This window comes from Lepidochelys olivacea, assembly GCF_965140295.1.
Source record: "Lepidochelys olivacea isolate rLepOli2 genome assembly, chromosome: 4".
NCBI classification, from domain to species: domain Eukaryota; kingdom Metazoa; phylum Chordata; order Testudines; family Cheloniidae; genus Lepidochelys; species Lepidochelys olivacea.
This window is the reverse complement of record NC_140414.1, coordinates 61,465,790-61,492,912: the sequence shown is the minus strand read 5'-3', so window position 1 is coordinate 61,492,912 and position 27,123 is coordinate 61,465,790. Positions and strand designations below refer to the sequence as shown.

The following is a 27,123-nucleotide window of genomic DNA, read 5'->3' as shown; positions in this document are numbered from 1 at the left end:
GTTAGTGACAAAAGAAATATCTGTCTCATTCTTCATTAATCTTCCTCCTCTTCCTTCGCCTTTATATGTATCACAGACCCATTGAATCTCTTGCAGCCAGTATGAATCTCACGTAGACAGGACTGAATTTCAAAAAGTGATTCTCCTGCATCCCCCGGGTAACTTTGGGGCCAATGTAATATGTTAACAGGTACTCAGTGATTCATCTGTATCCCAGTAGTGCTGTGCTCCCAAAGGAAGTAACAGGCACCCAGTCTCATGCTAGCTGTGTGAGCACTGTTTTGAATGCTCTAGTGTCATTGGCCTAGATTCACAAAGGTTCTTAGGCACCAAAGCAAAGGTTCTTAGTTTTAGGCTCCATTGCTATTCACAAAACTGCTGCTGAATCCTGTGGGTGCCTAAACACACTCAGCACCTAAGTTTTTGCAGTAAAAAGTTCTCTCTGCTCCTGTGTTTCTGCCTCTGGACATGTGTACGACTGCCTCAACTCTGGGCACGTATCTCCCTCCTAAATCCCAGAGCAATTCACAAACCGAGGAGGACAACGATTCAGCTGCATAACTCATGTGGGGCCTGATCTGGCTCTGTGCATGCCTACCAGGCCAGGCCCCTCAAGCAGATTCACACAAGACAGCAAGGGTGATGGGAGAGAGAGGACTTCACTCACAACTTTTAGCCCAGTGGTTAGGGTACTCCCCTGGGATGTGGAAGACCCCCAGTTCAAATTCCCCCTCCAACTGATTAAGAGAAGGGATTTCAACAGGAAAGCCACCTACTATGTTGGCTTTTGTGAATCTCTCCCCATTTAGGCACTAACTCAGGCTTCGTGAGTCAGTGTGGTGTTCCTGTGATTTTCCAGGCACACAAAATGTAGGTGCCGCAACGCTCAGTGTCATGACTCCTGAGTATCTTTGTGAATCTAGGCCATTGTCCTTTCTTCAATGCACAGCATGAAAGTAAAGTGTTCTGTTCATTTGGATAAATGCAAGCCAGCCAAAACTTCCAGCTGAAGGACTGTCTCCCATTTGGGACTCTCCCATTTGGGACTCTCTCTCTCCCAGAGACTAGGGACCGAATGGCTAGGCAGCAGTTCTGCGGAAAAGGACCGAGGGGTGACAGTGGACGAGAAGCTGGATATGAGCCAGCAGTGTGCCCTTGTTGCCAAGAAGGCCAATGGCATTTTGAGATGTATAAGTAGGGGCATAGCGAGCAGATCGAGGGACGTGATCGTCCCCCTCTATTCGACATTGGTGAGGCCTCATCTGGAGTACTGTGTCCAGTTTTGGGTCCCACACTACAAGAAGGATGTGGATAAATTGGAGAAGTCCAGTGAAGGGCAACAAAAATGATTAGGGGTCTGGAACACATGAGTTATGAGGAGAGACTGAGGGAACTGGGATTGTTTAGTCTGCAGAAAAGAAGAATGAGGGGGGATTTGATAGCTGCTTTCAACTACCTGAGAGGTGGTTCCAGAGAGGATGGTTCTAGACTATTCTCGGTGGTGGTAGAGGACAGGACAAGGAGTAATGGTCTCAAGTTGCAGTGGGGAGGTTTAGGTTGGATATTAGGAAAAACTTTTTCACTAGGAGGGTGGTGAAACACTGGAATGCGTTGCCTAGGGAGGTGGTGGAATCTCCTTCCTTAGAAGTTTTTAAGGTCAGGCTTGACAAAGCCCTGGCTGGGAGGATTTAATTGGGGATGGGTCCTGCTTTTGAGCAGGGGGTTGGACTAGATGACCTCCTGAGGTCCCTTCCAACCCTGATATTCTATGATTCTATGTTGTCCCACCAAGCTCCTTTAATCTCTCACCATTTCGTTGTGCAACTTCCTCTTTCGACATTTTTTTCTTCTGCTGCGGCCTCAGTTTGTCCCTCTTCCTCCCCACGTTGAAACTGAATTGAGATCTGAATTGAGTTCCTCACCTCTTAAAATACTTTAAGCGAGGGTTTCTTTCAGCATAATTTAGATGCTATCAAGAAGGCAGTGGCAAAATAACGTCAGCTGCTCCTGAACTCTTCCCAGTCAGACTTGAGACTTAGATATGGCACCAAAAAAGTGCTAATTGCACAGATGAAGGATCTTCTTATGCCCTTAGGCAGAGGAAAAATATCCACCGTAATACTTTTAGGATGGTCGGCCACCTTTGATACATTCAACCATAAAGTGCTGTTCGCAAGGCTACAAATGTGGACGTTGTTGATGGAACATAAGAACGACCATACTGGATCAGACCAAAGGGCCACCTAGCCCAGTATCCTGTCTTCCAACACTGGCCAATGCTAGGTGCCCCAGAGGGAATGAACAGAACAGGTAATCATCAAGTGATCCATCCCATGCCACCCATTTCCAGCTTCTAGCAAGCAGAGGCTAGGGACACCATCCCTGCCCATCCTGACTAATAGCCATTGATGGACCTATCCTCCATGAATGTATCTAGTTCTTTTTTGAACCCTGTTATAGTCTTAGCCTTCACAACATCCTCTGACAAAGAGTTCCACGGGTTGACTGTGTGTTTTGTGAAGAAGTACTTCCTTTTGTTTGTTTTAAACCTGCTGCCTATTAATTTCATTTGGTGACCCCTAGTTCTTGTGTTATGAGGAGTAAATAACACTTCCTTATTTACTTTCTTTCACACCTGTCATGATTTTATAGACCTCTAGCATATCTCCCCCCACCAATGATCTCTTTTCCAAGACGAAAAGTCCCAATCTTATTAATCTCTCTTCATATGGCAGACGCTCCGTACCCCTAATCATTTTTGTTGCCATTTTCTGAATCTTCTCCAATTCCAGTATATCTTTTTTGAGATTGGGCGACCACATCTGCACACAGTATTCAAGATGTGGGCATATCATGGATTTATATAGAGACAATATGATATTTTCTGTCTTATTATTAAGGCTACATTTTAGTCATGGGTATTTTTAGTACAAGTCATGGACAGGTCACAGGCAGTGAACAAAAATTCAGGGCCTGTGACCTGGCCTTGACTTTTACTATATACCCCTAATTAAAACTTGGGCAGCAGGCCGTGGGTGCTCTGTCGGAGGTGGTCAGGTGTGCCATGAGTGCTAGAGGAGGTGGCCTGGTACCCTGCTGGTGCTGGCAGGGGAGGGTTGGTGGGGCTGGCAGGGGCTCCCTACCCAGATCCGCATGTCCCTGCAGCTCCTAGGCACCAGAAGGGCTGGGGGCTCCGCGCACAGCTCCCATTGGCTGGGAACCACAGCCAATGGGATTTGCGGGGGCGGGGCCTTCTGTAGCTCTTTGCAGTTCTTACATCATGCACAAGTGGGCAGAGAGTTGAATATAGTTTTCAGTGGTCAGCAAATAAAGCATGATTCACGTCCGGTCTAGGCATTATGTTGGATAGGACTCTCACATATCACGATCATCTTACAAAGACAATGAGTAAGGTCAAAACACACAACAGCCTACTCAGAAAACTGGCCAGAATGACATGGGCACCAACACCCAAACGTTATGCACTTCAGCTTTGGCACTCTGTTACTCAGTAGCAGAGTACTGCACTCCAGTATGGGCTGGCTCATCTCACACAAGGATAATCAATGTACAACTTATAACCACCATGTGTATTATTTCAGGCACACTTAAATCTACTCCTCTACCATGGTTACCAGTTCTCTGCAATATTGCTCCACCCAGTGTTCGCAGAGATGAAAGAGTAGCAAAGCTTGTGACAAAATTGCATGATATACCACATCTACCATTAATTAAAGACTTTGTTAATCCACCACAGGGTCATCTGCCCTCACAGCACCCGTTGTGGATAAGTTTAAGTGTGAGAGATTTATGGTAGAGGATGCGTGGCGAGCTTCATGGTCTGCAGAGAAAGTGACAAATAATTATCTTGTCTCTGACTCAATGTCAACCCGTGTTTGATTTACCACAAAGGCAATGGAGCCTTCTCAACCGATTTCGTACCAGACATGGAATTTGTGCTGCAGCAGTATTTCAGTGACATTTCAGAGATAGTCCACTATGTCAGTGCGGGCAGCCACAAACCATGACACACATTCTTGAGGAATGCAAAATGACTCAACTTCCTGGAGGTCTTCATGCCCTGAACATTGCTGATAAGAACAGTGTGGCTTGGCTTGAACGCATTGCATATGCCAAATAATAAATAAATCAAAGTGGTGTGCAGTTTCAGGATTTTAAAAAACCGTGGCCAAAAATACCTTCTTCCATCTACAGCTAACCAGAAGTTTGTGTTCCTTCCTCTAGGACACAGACCTAGCCGTAGTAATATATCCTGTGTCACCTCAAAGCTAAACTATTGCAGTGTGTTCTGTCTAGGATAACCATGAAAGCTCCATCTGGTACAGCATGCAACATCTCCCCTGAACAAGACAGACTGATCACAGTACATCACCAGTACTCTGTGCTCAACAACAGCTCCCCATCCAAGTTCTTGTCTGCTTTAACAGCTTTGTTCTCAACTTCTAAATCCTAAATAGGTTAGAACCTACTCATAACCATGACTACCTTTCTGCACCCCTCTGAGAATGCTGCCATAGCAGGGAAGATGTGGCTGGCAAAACCACTAGGAGAATTCTCAGAGGCTGCTTGGCAGTGTGTTCTTAGTGGTAGGGTCTTATGAAACTCCCTGCTACTGGCAATCAAACTGAGCTAGTGTCTTGCCTGTCTTGGACAGATCCCAATGCAAGACTCACCTCTCTGAACAGGTATTTCCTCAATCAAGAAGGCTGCTAAATGTCCTGGCATCCCTCCTTTTGTAATCAACTTCCAAAGTGATCCTGTAGAAAGACAATATAACTTAGAAAAGCTACTATTATTCATAACTCATGTGACAAAGCTCCAAGCCTGTACTGGTGGGTCTCACACTTCCAGGCAGATTCAGTGGCCTCAGAAGGTCACTAAGGCCCTCAATATGACCTCCCTTTCTCAGTATAGTGGCAAAGGTTACAGCTTATTGAGCTACTTTCATCACAGGCCAGTATGGGAGGTGGGAAGGTGGAATACCCGTAGTCTCTGTTGCTCCTTAGAGCTCAGTAGGTGCAGTTTGGCCTCCTGCCTGGACCAAAGTCTGCTTCCCCTCTCAAGAGGATCTCTGTAAAGCATGGGGGGAAAGGGGGAACCCAGACGCACCCTCTACTTCGGGTTCCAGCCCAGGGATCCTAATGGTAGCAGCTGTTAGCGGTTTTCCCTTCACCATTGATGCTGCTTTGATTCCCTGGGCCACTTCCCCGTGGTCCCCTTTTCCTAGCTTCACCCTTACCTCAGGATTCAGTGATGCTTTCTCTCCTCCAGCTCCTTTCACCTGGGCTTCCCCTGAGGGAACTGGGAAGGAGAGCTTTTAAGCAGTATGAATGAGACCTTGATTTGTTCCAGCTGTGTCCGTTAGCCTAACAGCCTTAATTGGTTAATTGGCGTCAGGTGTCTTGATTAGCCTGGAGTAGCCTTTGTTTGGCTATCCAGGGAACAGGGACCTGCTCATTCTGAAGCTTCTACTTCTCTCTTATATCCTTCTGGTCTGAGTCTGTGACACTCAGTAATGTCTTATTTCTTGTATATGACTCTTAGATACCGTGGTAATTGATTCACTAGAAATGTATAGACAAATAGAATAGAATATTACAAATCTATAGACCAAGGACAGTATTTTAATTCTTGTAATTGCTTTTGTGATGTTTGCTTTTTCCTCTGATCTTCTGAATGGCTTGTGTGTCCCTACTTTCAGTGGTATTCTCTTTCTGTGGTTCCAACTATATTTCTCCAAGTAAAAATACTGCAGTTTCTCATATGTGCAATGCATATGTTTGGAATGTGATTCAGTAATATAAGTGATAAAGTTTTAGGATAAATGGTTTAGTATATGGACATTTAAGGGGAAAACACCAAACAATAAAGAAAAGTATATCAGCTAGCAATAATTCGGGTTTGGGAGTAAAGGATAATAGCCTGTATTTTGGTAGCAATAAAGTGTTATATTAAGTTCTCTCAAATCACAGTAGTACTATAGAAAACAGCAAGTGATGAAACGCTGCTATGAGGAAACTTCCAAATTCAGGGAGCATAAAATAAACATATTAAAATAGAAAAACTGAGCTACAGTACTTATTGTTTTATCCTTTCCATCATGGGTATAGGATAAAAGAAAACTCTTACTTGCTTGTTAGAAGAAGAAAGCTCTTACTTGAAGTTTCTTACTTGGCAGATGTCAGTTGAAAGCTCTGCTATGGAATATGCTGCAATGTCAAACTCTGTTGGGTAATTTTAGACAAATGTGTCATGTGTGACATGGAAATATGGCATGCTGTACATTAGTGATTTCCCAAGTGTTTGGATCAGGTAGTAATGTGCTGAGAAAGTGCTCTTTATCTATCTACCCTGTGTACTTGTATAGCAGTGGGGAAATGCTTTTGGTAGAAATTATTTTAGTCAGAAAAAGAATCCATTTACAATATGTGCCTTCTAACATCTTTCAGACAACGCATTGTATTAAAGAGGCACTTTTTGATTAATGTTTTATAAACATTTTTCAGCATGACAGCTTAAAGTCCCTGTAAAATTGTAAATGCGTGCACAGTGCTCACTTCCATAAAGTCAAATGCCATCTCATAAAGTCTGGTTGGATCCTGTCAACCATGGTGACACAGAATCAGTACCTTGGAGCATTAAAATTAATTTGCTTCATTTATATGACTGCAATGATAGCTAGATGAAAAGAGCCCTAAATTTAAATTTGCTTTAAAAATACCTTCAAATCTTGTAGGACTTTTTTATTATTTTACAGTTAACTAAATATAATGAAGTGCCACATGATATTTTCATAGGGCCTTGTATAAAGGAGACTAGAACATGTGAAAGTAACAACGGGGTTGTGGGGAGAGAGAGAGAGGAAGTGAAAGATGTGCACTGGGTGCAAGGATGGGGGAGGGGAAAACGGATTTCAGTTGAGTTAGTTACTTGGGAACCGGTAGCCTTAGATCAGGGATGTCCAAAGTACAATGTTGGGGCCAAATCAGCATAGGTGAGGGGAGAAAAAAGAGCTTTTCTGGCACACACACTCAGTACCCTTGTGTTGTAGATACCCCACCGTTATTGTTGGCCATTTTGATAGCCATGGAGGTTGGACAAGCAGATTTTCTCCTACTTGCATATCTGCTCCACATACGTAACAGGCTACCTTCTCCACCCTTTGAATCACCACCAACCAGGGTGAACACAAGCCCCATCATATTATTTATTAGGTCCCTTCCACCAATTCACCAGTGCAGCCTTGTGTAGCCACACACAACTGAAAGTAAACTTCCCCCTTAACACACACTCTGGAGAGTGAGAAGGGAAGATCACCCCATCCTGAGATCCCGTATCCCCTGGTCTCTGCCTGCCACTTTCTTGTGCTTTCTTCTTGTCCTTTTAATTGTTCCCAGCTGATTGGTTGATTGCTTTCATTAGCTGGTCAGCTTCCTGTCTAATTGAGCCCCCATCCGTCCTATTAATTCCATTCCAGGAGGGAAATAGCTAGTACCTTTAGCGACCAGAGCACTGGGTCAGCTCTAGGCCCCTAACACTGTATCACAAAATGCTTTAATGTTAGTAGTAAAAGAGTGGTGAAAGACATGGGAAAAGAGCAGAAACATCAGGAATAAATGGAAATCCAGCCTGGCCCTCCTCTCATAACATCTGTTTACACTGGTGTAACTCCATTGCCTTCAATGGAATTACACCTGATTCTCACTGCTGTAAATGAGAGGAGAATTGGGACCCTCGTGCAGCAGAAGAACATGGGTTAAAAGGGCAAGAACTGAGAAAAAGAAGAAAAGAGAATATGCAGGAACAGAAAGGTTAGGTGAGGGAGAATATAAAGGACCAGAAGAGGAAGAAAAAAGAGCCCATCGGAGTACAGGAACTGAAGACTGAGAGGGAACACAGGAACAATGAGAGCAGACAGGAGAAGGAGAAGAAAGGAACAAGCCCGAGGGAGCAAGAAACAGGGAAAATCCAACTGGAAATATGCTTATTTTTTCCCCAGAAGTGAGGACATTTTTTTGGACGGTCCTTGGTTGGTGTTCCTCCTTTCTGCTTTTCATCTCCTGATCCTGTGAGGTGCTGTGTTCTCATCTAACTAGGCCCCATGGCTCCTTCTTTTCTTGGAGGTGAATGTGTGTGTACCTGACCACGTGTCTGTCAGAATATTTGACCACCTCTGCTTTACATCGTGGAGATCATACAGTGAAGCCATAGCAGAGTCGAAAATCCCAGCAAAAAAATCCCCTCCCTCTGATTGCAGTGTAAATCAGGACTAACGCCAGTGAAGTCAATCAGATTACACTAGTGTGAGGAAAAATCTGGCCCAATGACTCTTAAGAAAAAACAAAACAACAAAACCCACCACCCAAGCATACAGCAATATATGTCAGGGTACATATAACCACTTTTAAACCATCAGGTAGAACTGCACATATGCTAACAAAAATCCAAGAAAAATGAGTTCAGAAACGCTTAAAGTATTTTGAGAAAACCTGTGAGGTGTCTAACTGACCTTATTTTATTTTAATGTATGTGCTCTGATGCTGTGCAAACTTATTAGTTTAATCTTGCTGTAGCTATCTTACTACATTAGAGTCAGTAGTAGTATGCTATAAGTGATGAGCAAAACAGGAGCGGACAGACCAAAATAAAGATAACCAGATCCTTTTTGCTTAGCACCTTCATTCCTTGCTATCCATCTGAAAGATTTAAATTTATCCCCTTCACTTTACTATTTTTGTTATGGCAGCACCTGCTCATGTCACTACTGTTTCAGTCAGTATTTCTGTTATAGCTTCAGTTAACAGCAGTTCACAACCTCACCATTAAAATACATTGCAGGCTGAAACTTCGCATACATCCTCAGCCCAGGAATCAAGATGGGGGCTCTCTTTGTTTGCTTGTTTATTTTAAAAAGTTTTGCTCTTTGTTATAGGAGAGCAAAACAAAATAATGTAACAGGTTTCCAATTTGAGTCTTTCTTCTTTTTTACCTTAAAAATTATGTATTTTTTTCCTAATTAAGGGTTTGCAAGATTTTCTTACGTGGTATACAATAACATCTCTGGATACTTTTATTTTATAAATGGCTACGTTTTACATAGAACTACAGCTACAGTCCTATAGACTCTTAGTGGGATAGAAGGCATTTTAAGTATTGTTTGGCACATTACACACAAACATTTCTATTTATCTTTTTTCTTTTTTTAATTTAGGGAGTAATTTTTAGCCAATGAAAAGCCAAACTTCCAACACTTTGTTTTCACCATTACTAACATGAGTTTCTGAGCATCCATTCTGTGTTACTCCCCAATTCCATATTTAGTACAAACACATAAAAGATGGCAAAGGCTGGGTTTGCAGTAAGTGGGAGCTGCATAAAAAATGAACAGGATTTTTTCTTAATTAATGCATACCTGAAAATTTACTCCATCCCCAGTCAGCTTTTCCTGTTAAATTATGAAACTTTATTCTAATTGCACATTAATGGCTCACAAAGAGCTACTGTTTTGACATGTATCTAAACAATCCATGAATTAAGGATCACTTAGTACCCAACAATCTAATTATATTGTCACACTAGTTACAATACTTCGTAGTTATGGATGACAGTCTTCATTTTACTTCCCAGTTTTTACTGACTCATAGCTTTTCCCCCAAAAAATCAACTTTTAGGCTAACATTTCTCATGTTTATTCTCAACCCAGGACTTTGAAGAACATGTCCGTCACTTTGGATCTGGGACAGAATTGGGAGTCAGGGTTCTAGTTCTGCTTCTGCCGTTAGTTTCCTGTGTGACCTTAGGCTAGCCATTAAAGCTCTCTGTCTTAATTTCTCCATATGTAAATATGGAGAATGGGGCTTATTCACCTTTGTAAAGTGCATTCAGATCTCTGGATGAAACTGTGCTACCTAAATGCTAAGTACAGTATTATTATCATCATCATCAAGTTGAATGTAGTGCGTTCAGCAAGTAAGTCATTTTTCAGATTTCTTTCTTGTATTTAGAGGACCGTACCTTTTTTTTTATGCTTCAAGTTCTGAAGTTTGGGATGGCAAATTGTTATGCAATAAAACTGTTTCCAGTGTGCAAAAACAGCATGGTGGGCATGTGTAGCAAAGTATACTCCTTTGCAATGCAAGTATCCATCATATGACTCTATCCAAATATAGTGTATTCACTAGCCTCAGAAAGTCCTTGAAAGATCTTTCATCCCTGCACTGTGTGGCGAGCTCCCTTTCTACTGCAGATTACCATGAATCCTCCAGGCCTTTCAGAAGTCCAGCAGGACTCGCATCCTTTTAATTGAGATATGGCACAACAAAACCAACTTTAAATGTCTCCCCCTTTTAGGTTGATGACAGACCCATAATGTTGTTTGAAGGTGTTTGTTTAATAATATTGGACCCAGTCCTGCAGACCCTTATTATGTTAGTGGTTTTTCACTGGGTATACTCACATGAGTAAAGACTGCTAGTTATGAGTATGGTCTTGAAGGACTGGAACCAGTATTAGTGGTTTTGTGTAAAGAAACTGACAATCTGGATTAAAAGGAGCTCCTGAGGCGTGCTGTGGAGGCACCATGAATAAGGATGAGTTTGGGCAGCATCTTTGGATAGAGCATCACGCATGGATCAGGATTAGCTGGAGCTGTGAATGTGGGGCAAGTAGGTTTTATGCTGCCTAACTAGGGAGGGAGACAGTACTTGGTCCGGGAGGCCAGTAAGAGGAGGAGTTCGCGAATGAAGGGGGATGTTAGTGTTTTTTAGAAGCAGTAATTTTGGTGGATCCAAGCCATCAGCTGGTGGGAGTGAAGAAGTGTCTCACCAGCTCAGTAGTGTTGCTCTGGCCAACTAAGAAGCCACATAGATGGACTCAGAAAGAAGAATCCAGCCCACCTTGTCTGGAAGGATGAAGGCCAAAGTGTGAGTCCCCTGGAGTGACATTTAAATCAGGAATAAAATAGGATGAATTCTCAAGGCTCCCCTAGGGAATAGCTGGTACTTTCATGTGTAATCCTCTCTATGGTCCAAACAAGGCACTGATCTGTTACATGTTCTGTCTGCACCCTTGTTTGGTGGAGCATAGTAATAATTTTCTGTGTCTTAAAAGAAACATTTTGAACACTGATGTGTTTGAAGAAAACACCTGGATAACTTCATTCTATATCATCTTTACACAAAATAACGTATTCTTTTAAATGGTAAGTAACCATGAAGTGCTTCTGAAAGGTGATAGGCTGAGGTCTTAAAGATATCCTGTATCTTTCTGTATCGGCATGGGAGAGCACAGACAGCATCAGTCCAAGTTTCCCCACACTGCCCTGTCAATGCACCGCAACCATGGCCAGACCCACTAACGGGGGAGCATGTGGTTGACCTTCTAGTGACATGTTCATGCCTTCATTTCTCTTTTTAGGCTGCCATTAGTAGTGTTAATTCTGCAGATGATTTGTGTGATGTGGCCACTTGTCCACTGGGGACGGAATTCACATCAGCAGCTCATTACACATAAGTCATTGAATAGCCATCAGATGGTGTGATCTCTTACATTCTCTGCTAGACCTCTGTGGAGCTTTGCAGGTTTGGCTCATGGCAGTTTGTCCAAACTTCTTGATTTTGGTTCATTTAGACTTCCACCATCCAGATGAGAGTGAAGAGAAGAGGGGTTTAAGAAACCAGCTCCTAAGCGACCAGAGGAGCTAGCAGACGGGACTTTTGCGAGGGAGTGTAAGGTGTGCATGTGTGAGAGGCACCTAACAAACATTCTCTAAACTTAGACCGATAACACTACCCACCCCAATGAAGAATAAAAACAAAAAAATCCTGCAAGAGTAAGAGTAAAAGAACTCTGGCAGAAGTTCAGCAGCAGAGTGGGGGCGGGGGAGGATATCCAGTTTATTGCACTGAATGCTGCATGCACGATTGTGGCATACGTGTGCATTCAGTGCAGGTAGCTCCTGGCCTTCAGAGACCAACTATGGGCTCTGGAGACTAGAGTGGCTGAACTGGAGGAGCAAAGGGAGACAGAGAGGTTCACAGAGGTGACTTTCAGGGACATGGCAGAGCAGTCCCATCCCCACTCTGACAACCGCTGGGCTGTTGAGAAGGTTGAACGTCTCAGAAGGAGAACATCAAGCTGGGATGGAGGAAAACAATCTCATAGTTGGGACCCTCCTTCCAGATGGTGTCACGGTGTCCTCGCATTGAGGAGATCCCTCCAGAGGAGGGGACCCCAGTTATTGGGAAGAGACAGGTAATAGTCATGGAGGCTTTGGTTATTAGGAATGTAGATAGATGGGTTTGTGATGGCCAGGAGAACAATGTGGTGAATTGCCTGCCGGGTGTGATGGTTGCAGACCTCTTAAGACATCTAAACATACTTGTGTGCAGTGCTGGGGAGGAGCCGCTTGTCATGGCCAAGACCATAACAGGGTTCAAAAAAGAACTAGGTACATTCATGGAGGATAGGTCCATCAATGGCTATTAGCCAGGATGGGCAGGGATGGTGTCCCTAGCCTCTGGTTGCCAGAAGCTGGGAATGAGTGAGGGGATGGATCACTTTATGATTACCTGTTCTGTTCATTTCCTCTGGGGCATCAGGCACTGGCTACTCTCAGAAGACATGGACCTTTAGTCTGACTCAGTAAGGCTATTCTTATGTTCAGATGGTTCATGTTTCCTCCAAACTCAGCTGAGATTTGCCAGCCTCTACAAACCCAAGCTTGGGTTTATGATAAAAATTTCACCTATGCGGGTTTTGTAATGAAAGTTTCGCAGATCTCATCCCTGCCATCCTTTCCCTAGAGTTGAATCAGTGACCTAAAGGTGAAGAGTTTTGTGTTTTATTTCCAGCCCTATATGGAAAAACATTCCATAAAAAGAGATCCTCTCAGATTATATAAATTTATTTTACAGAACAAGTATTTAAAAAGATACCTTGTTTTAGTATATAATGGCTGAGTCAGACAGAGACATACAAATTCATTATCTATCAAGATTCTCCTTGGGAAAGTGTAATAGAAATAGCACTGCTGAGCTCAAACTAAGTCTCCTAGGAAAGATGTCCTACATTTGGGACTTTACTTCCACTCCTCCCAACCGCCAGCCTCCTCTGTACTCTAACCATTTCCTAGTTCTCCATTAACTACTTCAGCTGATTTGTTCTGCCCCTTTAATTCATTAGGACTTTTGTCTTCCTCCCTTTCTTCAGAAACTCATTGTTAGAGTGGGAAGTGATACTATCTCGCTAACAAATGAATATTCCCTTTGACAGGCACTTGGCTCCATCTGAGCCATAAGCATCAGTCAGAGCAGGGAAGGCTGATGATTGAACACTTCTCTATGAAAAAGGAGTGGATCAGGAGTTTGTAGGTGCACAGTGCTCCCACACAGCTGGTAGGACTTGAGGAAGATTATGAATGGGAGCAAATGGGCAGGTTCATAGGGAACAAGTGAGAAAAATGAGGATAGAGCAAAGGAGAGAAAAAAAAATAAAAAAAATCCAAGACTCCTTCCTGCACCTGTACAATCACTCTCCATCAAGGCAAATCTGCATCAAGCCTCTGGCTGGAGCTTGGCATCACTCCACTTAATTAGGGAACTTCTGTTTCAAGCCTTTCTGGTATTCTAAAGCTTTGCCAGAGGAGGAAAGGGTCCTCTGCAGTGGAGTTGTTGTGTAATAACCTTTTTTTTTTTTGCCTTTCACAAGATTCTTCTGTGTCTTCATTCTTGCAGAAATGTTCTTTTTCTCTAGTTGAAATCTTAGTAAAATGTAAAAGGTTTTGCTGTGATCCTTGAAATGAAAAGCAAAGTTGGAGTCTTAAGTCTGCTGTCTTTGTGTCCACAGGGATTCCAATGCTGAAGATAGTATTTTCCGGCTATGAGCACCTGTCGTTAATTTCCGTCCCCTTACTTATCTATCACCCAGCTCAGATTCTTCTTGGCAGTGTGTTGGTACCAACAATAAAATCTTGGATGGTTTCTAGACAGAAGGTAAGAAATTGCACCCACAGACATATTTATAATGCAGAGTACTTCTTTTTAAATGTAAGAAAAAATAACTGTGAGTAAATGTAACTCTGAAACCCTTCATTGTTCTTGTAGATCCTGGGCTAGGGGTTTCCTTTGTTCCTTTCTTGTTTTATGGTGGTGGTGTTCAAAATAAGACTGAATGAAAACCCAGGATTCAAACATCCCAGATTTTTGAGAAATTCAGATCCAGATCAGACCTCTGCAGCTGGCTCCTTGCTCATTAGCAAGCCAGGCACCTGACTCAGAAAACCCCCAATAAGAAGGCCCTTCATAGATCTGAATTTAACAGCATGAGCCAATCTCTATCAAATAAAGCTAGCTTTGGAATTTCTCTTCTGGTGAGATTTCATATATCTATCATTTTGAGATCTTGTGTATATGCTGGGTTTTGTTGTTGTTTTTAAACAAGAGCCCTGTATGCAATGAATTAAAATCATTCAGGACTAAAGCTTTAATTGTTTTCTAACATTATGTTGTCCTTTATACTTTATGAAAAATATACAGATTACTAGGTGGATGACTGGTATTTCATGTCAAGTTTTAAAAACAAAAATATAGCATTGGCTGGTTCATAGGGCTGCAACATGATACAGAGAGGTTTTTCATCTCCAAGTCACTGGGTCAAATTCAGTTTATTATAGCAGTGATTGGTGCTATTACCATTTGACAGCTGTTCAGTGGTCCATGTGAAATAGGTTTAGTGGTGTCTGTCCAGTTCTTAAGATAGAAATAACAACACCAGAGAAACAAATCCTTGTGATGGACACTAATTGGCACCTCTGGTTAGCAGAGATGACAAGGATTGAATGTATATGGAGACTGGGAAACTCTCACCCATACAGGGAGTCCTTGTAGGTGAAAGTTGAGGTACATTACAGCACAGTGTGGGAAAGCTTACACTGCCACTGCCTAAGCCTCCTCAGTAGGCAGAGAAGAAAGCTGACTGAAATTTTCAGAATTTCAAATTTTCAACAAAAATGTTGGGGTTGTTGAGTCAGCAGCCAAAGAGGCCATCAGCCTTCACTGCTGTCAGTCCAACGCCCGTGTCAAACTCTGAGGCTAGGATTTTCAAACTAGTGATTTGGGGTGCCTCGGTTTTTGGTTTCCTAACTTGAGACACCTCAAACGGTGCCAATTTCCAGAGAGTGGATCCTCAGCACTGTCTAAAAGTCAGGCCACTTTAAGGCATCTCAGGTTGGGAACCCAAAATCACTAGTCACTTTTGAAAATCATGGCCTAAAACTCAGATTGAAAATTTCATCCCCTAAAAAAGCCCTTTCAGACAGATTTTATCAATAAAAGTACAGTAGTCCTGATCTTCAGCTGTGCTTGGGTCTAACTTTGTGCTAGTCCTGAAAAAAGCCCAGTTAAACTGGCATCTCTGGCCAGAGTATGATCACCCACACTGCTAGGGCATTACAGCTTTAGTATCACCTCTCTCTTCCCTGTGGCCAGGATAGGGACTATGGCTGGAGCTAATCTGCACATCTGTGATCTCCACTTGTAGTAAAGGCCTCTTGAGGCTGTTGTCAGTTGCAAGTTACAGTAGCCTTCAGGCAGGGTACAAGACTGGGGGAGAGCAAAAGTGATATGGAACCACCATTGCACCTCCTTTGGAGGTGCACCAAGCACTAGTTTCTTATTCATTAAGTACCAGACAAGTCATCTACTCAGACTATAATGCTGCAATAAAGATATTTTGAGAAACTGTCATTCTGCTGCACCAATATATTTCACTTGGTCTCCTGGGTTATTCACATGAATATTATTTTAATTACTCTATTTTTTTAAAATCAATGAAGTTTTTGGTACAGATGCAATAATTACAATAGAACTGAATGTTGTGACTGGATAATGGTCTCCCGCTTTGAAAATAAACATGTCATCATCACCTTGATGTTTATTTTCTATAAACACCTTGGCTTCACTTTGGCATTTCTCTTGCAGTGGGAGACGGTTATCCAGTCACAGTTCTCAGTTCCACTGACATTCTTGCTTAATTATGATAGTACATGTGATCTGCTTGTATGAAATTGAATTTAAATATTTAGAGGTTCATCTGCAGTAGGATATTTCTAGCTTGTAAATATGGCAGCAAAATCTGCCAAACTACAAAGTAAAAGAAATTGTTACCCAAACAAAATGTGAAATTGTCTCTCTCTCCTGAACCCCTTGGTATATAATATCCAAGAGTACAGTTTCTAATGGCTAAATTTTGGCAGTTGTTAAATGCTGATAGTTGTTGGGAGACATGGCATTACATATGCCCAATTTATTTTTAAGGAATTTTTTTATGTTGGTTTTAAATAACATTTGCCAAGGAGCTTTTACAGGCTTGAAAAATGTATAAAACTAAAGGACAGATATTTGCAAAGACCCACCAAATTACATCTCTCAAAATATAATTCTCTTATTTAATCAACCCACCGCAAAATAATGGTCTCCATCCTCATACCAACTTACATCTGTTAAAGTACCCCTTCAGGATAAGCCCAGGAAAAAGCATGACTGTTCTCTGATAAGGGTCAGCAAATCCCATCTCTCTAGGACCTATAGGAGTTGTGAGTTAACTTCCAGAGTTCAGAACTTCTCTTAGAAAATGTCCTTCCTCCCTCCCCCTTTATAAAACAATGGGCTATTAGGACTAGCACCATCCCGGATAGAAATTTCAGACTTATACCACAGGAAAGAGCTTGCCTCTCAAGTAATCAGGTCATGTAAAGCTTTTTTTCAACACTTTATATTTCATCTAGAAGCTGATTGGAAGCTTGTATAGATCACAGAGCACTGGTGTAATGTGCCATAGGACACACTACTTAATAAATAGACAACCACATTAAGTGCCATGTAGGGTGCATTGCAGCAATTTTATCTCCCCCGACAGAGGCATGGCTAATAAATAGGGTCTACACTCAAGAGAAGAAGCCATGCTTCTCTGACAAATGCCGCTGAAAGAAAGCGTTCTTCACAGCTACTATGTGAGCATCCAGGAGCAGTTACAGTCTAATCCAGCACCAACACTGCAAGTTGGAGGACAAACCGCTACGTGTACTCCCTAAAACAAGAGGTCTTCTCCCCACCAACCTAGAAGCACTATCTCCGCTTTGTATGAGTTGAGCCTCAGCTAGACAAGGACTAATTTGCTCGACTTCACTCGTTGGGTCATGCACCAAGATAATGTAGAGCTGGGTGTTGTCAGCATATTGGCGGCATCTAGTCTTGTATAAGTATTTAATGGGGTGGTTGACAAGCTGTAGAAACTGATACAGACATTAAATATATTTAAAACTACTGTGTGAGAGGCCTCAGGACTGATAACTTATTTGCTTATTGTTTCCATCTGGGACTTCTCGGAAAGGAAACAGTGATATTTGATCACCAGTCAATGCAACTGGTACAATTTCTGTACTATAATCAGGCCTGAAACCTCATGATCAGAAGTCAAGGGAATGCGAGGACTCCAGATATTATCTGAATAGCCTCTCCTTAACCTTCTCAACAATCTGTCCCCAAAAAGGGAATTTAAAACAGGTCAATAATTGGATTATCTGCCTCACAAGATGATTTCTTGAGCAGAGCCTACCAGTTGCTCTCTTATGGATAGCTGAATCTCAGCCCACCAGCAGAGATGCTTTGACAGTCTCCTCCAACAGTTCCAGTGCTCTCCTGCTGGGCTTTGCCACTCAGGAAGGACACAGGTACTAGTCAAAAGTTGTAACACTAAACTCCCCAGCACCTCAGTGAGTGACAGTGACTGAAATGCAAGTAGAGGGGAGTTTGCATTTGCCCCCTCCAGCTGCTACTCTGCCTCCACAGAGGCACACAGCTCAGTTTAGAGTCAAGTGATTTTATTTTCCAGATAAGATGAAAATCCTTCACAGCACAAAAAACTTGACTCTAACTGAGTGGAAACGACTTAGAATCTTTCAGTTATAAACTGTAATAAAGCTGGATAATATGGCTTCTCAGAGCCACCTGGAAATATACTGAACCCTTTGCACCCACTAAAATGAAAGCTTGCCTTGTATTTGGTTATAGTCTTTAGCAACGCAATAAATGACTGTTTTGTTTCATGTTTGCAGGCACTGAAATTAACAAGACAGCCCAAAGCACCTGTGAAGGTATAACAATGGAAGCAGTCCGTGTCACAGTGAATGTATATATGTACTATACTGTACACACACAGACAATTGAGAAGACTGGTATTTGTGAATGTTGCTTTAGCGCATATTTTATTTTTCTATATATATTAAATAAGAGAGACCTGTTTAAGTGCCTTAAAAATGCATTTTTGGCAAAAGCATTGATTCCAGAAGCCACTTTGTTAGTTACTGCAAGAGGTTGTACAGTATTTTGTAGTCATTTAGTTTTTATTTTTCTAACAGAACGAATTATCATAATAATTAAAAGCTGTGTTCCCTTCATCACCTCTCATTTGAAGCTAGGATGCACCACCTGTAAGTTAGTGTTTTAAACTAGCTAAAATGACCAGGGGCTATGCTGGCTAACTTTAGAGAAGTGCTTTCTGAAGTTCTGTTCAAGATTAACTTGAATTTCTATGCGATTCTCTTCTCCTCCCTAGTCATATGACTGTGACATGCCTTTTTCTTCTGAGTTTGTGTACACTCAGCATGGGGCCATCCATTGGGTAGGAGCTGAGAAGCATAAATTATTTGCATTTCTTGACACAGTTGTCTAGACATTCCTTCAAAGTTAATGGTTTCTCAAGAAATTTCTTTCAGTTCTGTATTATGATACTGTGGCATTGTATGTCTTAAGTGCATCATAAGCTTCTTCAAAGAAATGGTCTGGTGCTTGGGTTATGAGTGAAATATTTGTGTTTTGCAACTAAGAGGTTTTTTTTTTATTATTTATCCAAGGTGAACACATTTTTTTTCTTTTTTTCTGTTCTTTCTCCCAAATGCAACACAGAGATTTGCAGTGATAGGATTTAGTTGCTATTTTTAAAATAGAATCTTTACCATAGTAAAAGCAAAACTAAGTTATATATTGCCATGTTAATAAACCTCATGAGGACAAGAAAGTTGACAGTTTTTTTCTCTAATTGAGAAGGTTGTAAGGCAAATTAAGAAGGATGCTTCTAACAACAAAAACATTATCATGGTTAATTTTACAATCAATTGCAAATATTTTCTTTAAAAATATAGAATTTTTTTTTAATAAACAGAGAAAAGGGACCAAGGATACATGGAGAACAGGTATATAGTTGAACACACAACAAGCACCTTATTCAAAATGTCAGGCAATTAGAATGGGTGCATTAACATGAATTTTAAGATGTACCTCTCTGCTGGAATTGTGGTGGTGACTGTCCATTAAAAAATAAAAGAGAAAAAAAGAAAACTTCAAACAATAAGATAGATAAAAGTATAGAGTTCAGAGGTATCCTGTATGTCGCTATTCCCCTTGCACTCAATTGCATTGCAAGCAGTAACTGCAAACACAAAGGGGAAGATCCTCAGTTTCTCTGCTATAGCTCCATTGAGCTATGAAGATTTATACCAGCTGTTGATCTGTCTTAAGATGCTTGGGATGCATGTCCCCATGTGTTTGTCAAATTATTTTTCGCTGTATCTCTCCTGTTATTTTTCGCTGTATCTCTCCTGTTGGTTTAACATAAGAGGATTCCATTTGGTGCCAAGCAGAGATGCCTTGTGTTAGCAGAGGTCTGTAGTAGGCTGCTCCATTGCCACTGAGATTAAAATATCAGACATTATTACTGGCTGTCAGTGATGTGTTTTGAAATCATCAATCCCTGATCATAAAACATGCAAGCAACAAAGATTCTGCAAGGTGCTGACGCCCTCAGTTTCCATTAACTAGAGTTGAACCAATGAAACTAAACACGAATGAGAGTTGAGGGTGCTCAGCGCCTTCCAAGATTGGGCCTGTATTATCTAAGCTTCTTTTCAGCTGCAAATAATGCACAGAGCAGTGGCCAGTGAGCTCAAAGATGTTTTTGATAAGTGTGCCTTTAGAGGTGTGCTCAAACCCAGTTATGAAAGTAGATCAAACATAAGTTTTTAGCTCCAAATCATAAGCTTCACTTTATCAAATGTTTAACATAAAGTGGCTCCATATGCATCAAAATTCCTTTACCTAATGCTTAAGAACACTGAGAGCAGCCAAGGGTTAGCTAAAGGGCACAGTTCCATTATAGCTTTTTTGTTTTGTTTCCATGAATCTGTCTCTGAACCCTCAAAGTATAAAAAGGCCTGATCCAGCTCCAGTTGAGATCAGTGAATTTTTCTGTTGGCTTTAATAGGCATTGAATCAAGCCCAAAGACAGCATGAGTTTGTGGTTGACTGTTATAAATTATTAAAAGAATTCTAGCACACACAATTGCTTTTCCCCCCCTTTATTGATTGTGTCCTCTCTAAACAGCCAATACACTGCTAATATTCCAACTGATCTACCTCTATGTACTGAATCTAACGCCTTCAATAAATGCAACAACTAGTTTAGATTCCGTTGAAAATGTCTGTCTTTGTTATAATTTTATTGTGTTAAAAATATTCTTAAGACTATTTTCCAGAGAATTTTGTTAGATCCTTTAGTGTAATTAGTGATGGTTTAGAGCAGCCTAAATGGTATATGTTAATTCCTGTTTTTACATAAATTAATGTTGGATGTATTATTCTGAACGAGAGATAAAGCAAATCTGAAATAAGTTTTTAAATCCATACTTAGTGGAACTTAATTATTCATATCCAAAATATTCTGTTATGTTTAAAGATGGTTTAGCTGTTCATTTTATGCCTTCAATTATGCTTACATGCCTTTATAAAAGGAACACATGGGACTTAGTTTTGTTAATGTGAAATTAGGGGAAAGACAAACTTCCTTATCATCTGGGTCTGTGTTTTGGGGGTGGGGGAGGGGTTGTAAGTTGAGGTTTCATTCTTTTGTCAGTGAAGTTGTAGAATTTTCTGCATGTTCCTTTTTATAAAAAAAAAAAAACGTGTGAACAATTTTTAAAATATTTCACTAATTAAATTGAAAAAAAGTTCTTTGTCTAGAGACAGTCCTTTTCTTGTGGATATAAATAACTTCAAGACCTGTTTTTATGTAGCAGGAAAGGTGAGAATCATTAAGAAGATATGGCAAGTTGTAATCAGATTTAAATAAATTAATTGAATATAGTGCTGTTTTATAAGTAGAGGATTAGAAAACATTCTGAATGTTTCTGGCCTTGGCTTCACATTTATTGGGAGAAATCCAGCAGTCTATATTCAGAATAAAACTCCTTTTAATATAAATGAGATTTTTGGACTATGTTTAGGACTTCAAGGATTCTGCTCACTCATTAATGCCTTACATTCTGTATATCTGAGGCTCCATATATTACTGTCAATGCAAAAAAAAAAAAAAAATCACATGTCGTATTGTCAACTCTGGCTATCAAGAGTTAACAGAACAGCTAATCATCTCTTATGTGTTGGAATAAACAAAGCTCCAAAGCTAAAAGGGTATAATGACCTAAGTAATATGTTCAAGTCAAATAATTTTCTAATTCTTTTGAAATCGTTATCCACTACTTTTTTGGGTTTTGTACTTTTTGTGTCAGTTGCTTAGTTTGTGCAGCACACAGGCTAAAAGAGCAACAGTCATAGGAGAGACTGATGACTTGTATCCATCCACAGAGGAGAAACAGAAGAATTCAGCAGTTTGGTTTCACAAAAATACATATAAAATTTGTATAAATTATTCTGGTGAACAGGGAAAGAGGAAACCTTTGTAGTATGCTCCCTAATCACAATTTTCACCTTCAGTTGTACATGTGCATGATTTTCTGCAGGAATATCTTGATGCAGGAGTGAGATAGAAAGCAGGATGAAAAATTGTGTGTAGTAAGCACACACAAATTGTGTGTATATATACATTCATACCTCTGTGTGTGTATGTATGCATACATCTCTAGAGAGAAACAAGTCCAAAATATATAATTGTTTGCAAGTTCACATGTGGAAGAGTTGTTTCTTTTTTTGATGTTATTCTGGCATTAAAAAATGAAATACAGAAAACACTGAATTGCATTTCGTATTGAATCATAATCTTCTACAGAATTCTGCATATCAGACTATCACAGTATCATACTTTTTAAAACTTGTGTCATGCAAACTATTTTGCAATTAAATAGATGTTGCAGCACTGGAGTGTTGTATTTGGGGAATTACTACCTGATAAGAGGCTAAATCATAAATTCTCCATTTTGTTATCATTCAAATTCAGTTATATTACCATTATTATAAAGTGCCACATGTAGCCATGGCCTCTTGCAAACACGTTAAATAGACAAGATATTAAACTCTGCCCTTCAGTTACATTTGTGCATCTCCAATGAGCTGTCTGTCAAACTATGAAGTAATCTTGCAAGGAAAGCTACTTGAGAAGCACTTCTGTTGTTCTAAAACTGCTCTGTATTATGTAGCATGCTAACAGAGTAAATGAAGAGTAGTTTTATTTGGTTTGTCCTCTCCAACCCATAACAAACCTGATCTCCACTGGCCCAGATTACAAGAGTTCTGAAGTCAATCCAGCCTCCTAGATTGTACAGATTGTACCTTCTTAGGAGACCATACTTAGGTGTCTCTTTACTTTCTCATCTTTGAACCGCATACCAAGAATAGTTGTCAAATGTAAATTCTTTTGGATCCTTTAGATCAAAATCTTTTTGGTTATATGTAGGCTTTGAAGGATTAGATGATTATGGGTAAATGTTGGTACATGTCAATTCCACTGTACACACACAAACCGACAAAAAAATATTTCCATTGATGATGATCAAAATATACAGATAGGAAAAGTAAGAAAAAATGCTGCTTGAGAATTTTATTAGAGTCTGATTTAAGGATATTTACTTTGTCTATTTTGACATGTGATGTTGACAATTTGTGTTTTAGCTGTTATAAAACTTTTAACTTTTGGAGTCTGTGCCTACTGTCATTAAATAGTTGTCTGACCCTCCCTTAATTTTGCACAAGTGTGAAGACTTAAATTGATTTTTTTAAATGCTTAAAAACCGTAATTTTGTACAACTGTGGAAATGTAAATGGATAAAAAAATGCTATTACATAAACATTAATATTAGACACCGAAACTATTAAAAAACAATTTCTACCAAGCTCTACATGTACAACCCCTTGAAGCTACCACTTAACACAGAACAAACTACAGAACAATACAGTTTGCTTCTCAAATAATTATAAATATGTGCTAAAACATTTTTAGCCTTGATTTTAAATATTGAAAATTACTCAGTGGTGCCATGATTTACCACAAAAAGTAGTGATCTGCAAAACTGATGTGCATTGCATCTTCTAACTCACTCTGTCCAGAGCTCGTGGTAGGAGGCATCACTACGTACAGGCCTACTTCGTGCTAGAAACTGGAGAACAAGCAGAGGTAAAAAAACAAGCTTGTTAAATGTTTTCTTTGCCTTAGTGGTTGAGAGTGAGCTCTTCAGTAGGAAGTGGGATTTAATTTGTGGCCAATGCAATGATCAAAGAAATGGGGGAAATGTGTTGCAAACACGTCATGTTGATGTGATCTCTTGGCAGCTAACATGCCTAAATTGCAGTCTCTGTGGAATATCCGTTTCAGAATCCATTAAATTGCAATATTCGAGTCTGGAAGTGACCAGGGCATGAGTCACCACTTAGTTTTCTCAGCAGTGGAGGCAAAGTTTTCAAAATATTTTGAGTTGGATTTTTATAACAATCTCTGTCAGCCATCCGACCTACAGAGTGAGAATGAAATGAGCAACAGAGCCACTAGATGAAACCCCTCATCTAAAACCTGTTTTTTCTATTACAGATTTGGGCAGAAATTAACCTTGTTGTTTCAGATTTCCATTTTACTGACTGGTTACTGATTTTGACACCCACCCTGCTAAAATCTAGGAACTGTATTTCACTTATCGCTCTTATTTAATATGCTGAAACGAGGGACCCAGCTCACTTAAGGAAGTAAATGCACATGAGCGGTTAACAGCTGTGCGTGAAGCATAATCTAATTACACTGGAGCTATATGGCTACTAAAATAACCACAGACTAAACTCTTTTAGCTCTTAATGCATGGGATAAGCATGCCTTGCCAGATTTCACTGCCTGGTTTCTGCTGGCCAACCCAGGTGGTGGGCCACCTGGAGCAGTGCCCGGTACCAGAAACTGCTGCAATTGCTGCTCAAAGGGTTATGAGTTGGCTGCTGCAGTGCACAAAATGAGTTGGCTTGCCTGAGGAGGACTGGGGCCAATGCACCTGGAGAATGGCTTAATTCAGAACATTTCCAGAAGAGCCACTGCCAGTGGGGTTTCTCTGGAGCCTCCCCAGAGTTTAAAGCTGCCCTCCTCTAGAGGATGGTTGTTACTGCCACCTGCCAGATCCAGCTCTTGTTCACCCAGTAAATAAAAAGAAAAATGCCTCTTTGCTTGATGGGCTGTCCAGGCACCTCCACCAGTGGATGGCACCTTTAGAGAGGGATAAAATAATTGTGACAAAAGCCAAAGCTACTCAACATTCAAATGTTTGCCCATTATGAATGTGCCACTTGGAGCATTTGCAGGGAAAAAAAATAATTTATGGAAAAAAAGAGTGTTTATACCAATGCTTTGGTGTTCAATAGGCCCTTGTGCCAAGAAATGGGCCTGTTTTTAAGCAAAAAATTGGATCGTCCATAAAGAAAGATATTTCATTGATAAAATGCAAAAATATGGGGAGATTATGTGAAAATTAGCATTTTGCAGGAAAAAACTATAGAAAGTACTAACTGAGAGATTCAAAATCACATGAAAAAAAAACAAAAATCTGAGAGTGAAATTCCATTCATTGAAAATTTTATATTTTGTCGATTTCTAGTCAGCCTCACTCTATAATTCCTCCTGAGCGGTCTGTTCCTATCTACTTTCTCTGTTGCATCCTAGCAGTTGTAGATGAGACAGACTTGTTCAGTTACCCAGTAAGAGCAAGATTGTTTGCAGTGCACTAATGCTTTGGCCAGCTTTGGTTTTGATTGTTCCAAATGATGGGCCTTTCCACCACTTCCCTGGGAGATTATTCCACGGATATTATTGTCAGGGAGCTTTTTTTCCCTGATGTGTTGCCTAATTTTTTTCTTCATATCCAATTTACTCCAAGTTAAACTACCTTGTGTCCTCATAACTAAAATCTCTGTCATTTTAGGACTAGATTGTGACATTTGGCCATAACCCAGAGTAGGAGATACCCCAAGAGGAGTTTGGGGAAGGAGGTTGTGCCTCACGGAGGAACTCAAGGAACTGACCCATTTCAACTCCCCTTTTCCCAGAAGTAACCCAGGATACTTCCGTGAGTCTGGAGCCATCTGTCACGCTTCTGGGATTCCATTGCATCAACCTGCATGAGAAGTCACTGGGGAAGTGCCCTATAGGAACCAAAGTAGTAATACCCGGATTCCAAGCTCATCTCAGTGCTGGGGGTTGCTGGACGGGAAACCAAAAGTCAAGTGGTTATGTTGAAATTGGGAATTTAAAAAAAAATAAAATAAAAGTCAACCTCCAACTCTCATCTTGCCAGTAGCTAGACAAGTAGTTAGTAGTAGTTAGTGTATTGTGTCTGCTGGTTATTACATTAGTCAGTTATTTTGTGCTCTCCCTATTTGTTTGTTATCTCCACCTGTGTTCTTTCATCATTTACTTACACTGTGAGCTCTTCTGGAGGCAAAAGCTGTCTTTTCATTGATTGCATTGGACGCTGTACATACAAACAGCGGGGCCTTGATTCCTGATTGGGGCTTGTAGACACTACTGCAATACAAACAATGCATAATTACATCCACCAAAATGCCCCTGTTTAACCTGGGTATTCCTGGAAAATCAGGACCCTGGCCACCTCAGTATACAATCCAAACATCCTCTAGTGAAGAATTCCAATTGTCAGTACACTATGAATTGAAGGCCAGATTCTGCCACTCTTCCAGTTGTTTAGCAGTCATGTATGCTGCAAGGAATCCTATTGACTTCTTACTCAACACAAGTAAGGGGGACAGCATCTGGCCCAGAATAAGCCGGGGCCAGATCCCCTTTGATATCTCCTGCATCAAAGCCTTCATTTGAAGTTTCTGAGGCTGACATAGGGTCATGTAAAGAGCTTGATGAGTCACTAGACAGTGTCTGTTCACCAAGGTTTTCAGCGAACTGCATCTTGTTCTATTTCATGATATTGCATCGTTAGAGAAATTCCAAAGGGGCTTTAATTTTTTTAATTATTAAGAAAACTCTTTTTCAGTGAAATCTTTTAGAACACTATTTATCTGAAATATTTAACATAACTACTGAACGGTGCTTTGTGGTGGAGAGAGAGACATAATACATGACATGTACAGTATGTGGCTTCTCAGCCCCACTTCCCTCCCCTTCAAAACACACACACGCTATGTCCTTCAAGTACCTGGTTGAGAGTTGCCTGAGCCTCCTGTAGAGAATTGGTTATATCATCTCTGTTTAGAGCTATTGCCTCAATAAATAAAATATCTCCCAGAAGCACAATACTGTACTAAAATGTAAGTATGACACATTTTCAAGCAGATATGATAACTGTGCTGGATGCTGTTCATGGAGTGTTAATGTGGGAAGGCGGTTTCTGTTCAGCTCAGCTGTAACTGCCTATGAATGTTAAACACTGCGATCTTTCCAAGTGGAAATCAGATCCCTCGTACATTCACATTAACACCCCTGCTGGCAACATGGGGATCAGTACTTCTATTGTGTGCTTGTATTTTTGCCACCGTACTCTAGCAAACTCCCCTCTTCTTGGCCCCTCGGAGTGCAAGAGCATAGCTGAGTTGTGATGCATGAGATTTTGTGAAGCAGTAGAAAACAGAATAAAAATACTGTAGCCTGTGGGAGCCCTGTGTGTGTGTGGTGTTATAATATCATATGTTGGCCCTTCAGTCTGGAAAGGCACAGGTAAATATATACAGTAATATTACCACATATGATGTTCCGCAAATCACCTCATTTAACATATCTTATCAGGTCATTTTTTAAAAACAATTTCAAGTGTGGTGTTTA

General features: G+C 40.6%; 1 protein-coding gene across 2 annotated transcripts in view; it reads left to right on the top strand.

Annotated features, from left to right (window-relative positions):
* The window catches only part of SLC10A7 (solute carrier family 10 member 7), a 201,148-nt gene extending 174,863 nt beyond the window's left edge, over window positions 1-26,285 (top strand). Inside the window, exons 11-13 of one of the 2 annotated variants that reach the window (XM_084626838.1) lie at window positions 13,867-14,012; window positions 18,134-18,172; window positions 25,256-26,285. In XM_084626838.1, coding sequence (XP_084482964.1) covers window positions 13,867-14,012; window positions 18,134-18,172; window positions 25,256-25,261 — 191 coding nt within the window. In that variant the 3' untranslated portion in view covers window positions 25,262-26,285. Of the gene's footprint in view, window positions 1-13,866; window positions 14,013-18,133; window positions 18,173-23,411; window positions 23,464-25,255 lie in introns of those variants that run through there. The other variant, XM_084626837.1, reaches the window with a different exon arrangement.
* Window positions 26,286-27,123: the final 838 nt, after the last annotated feature.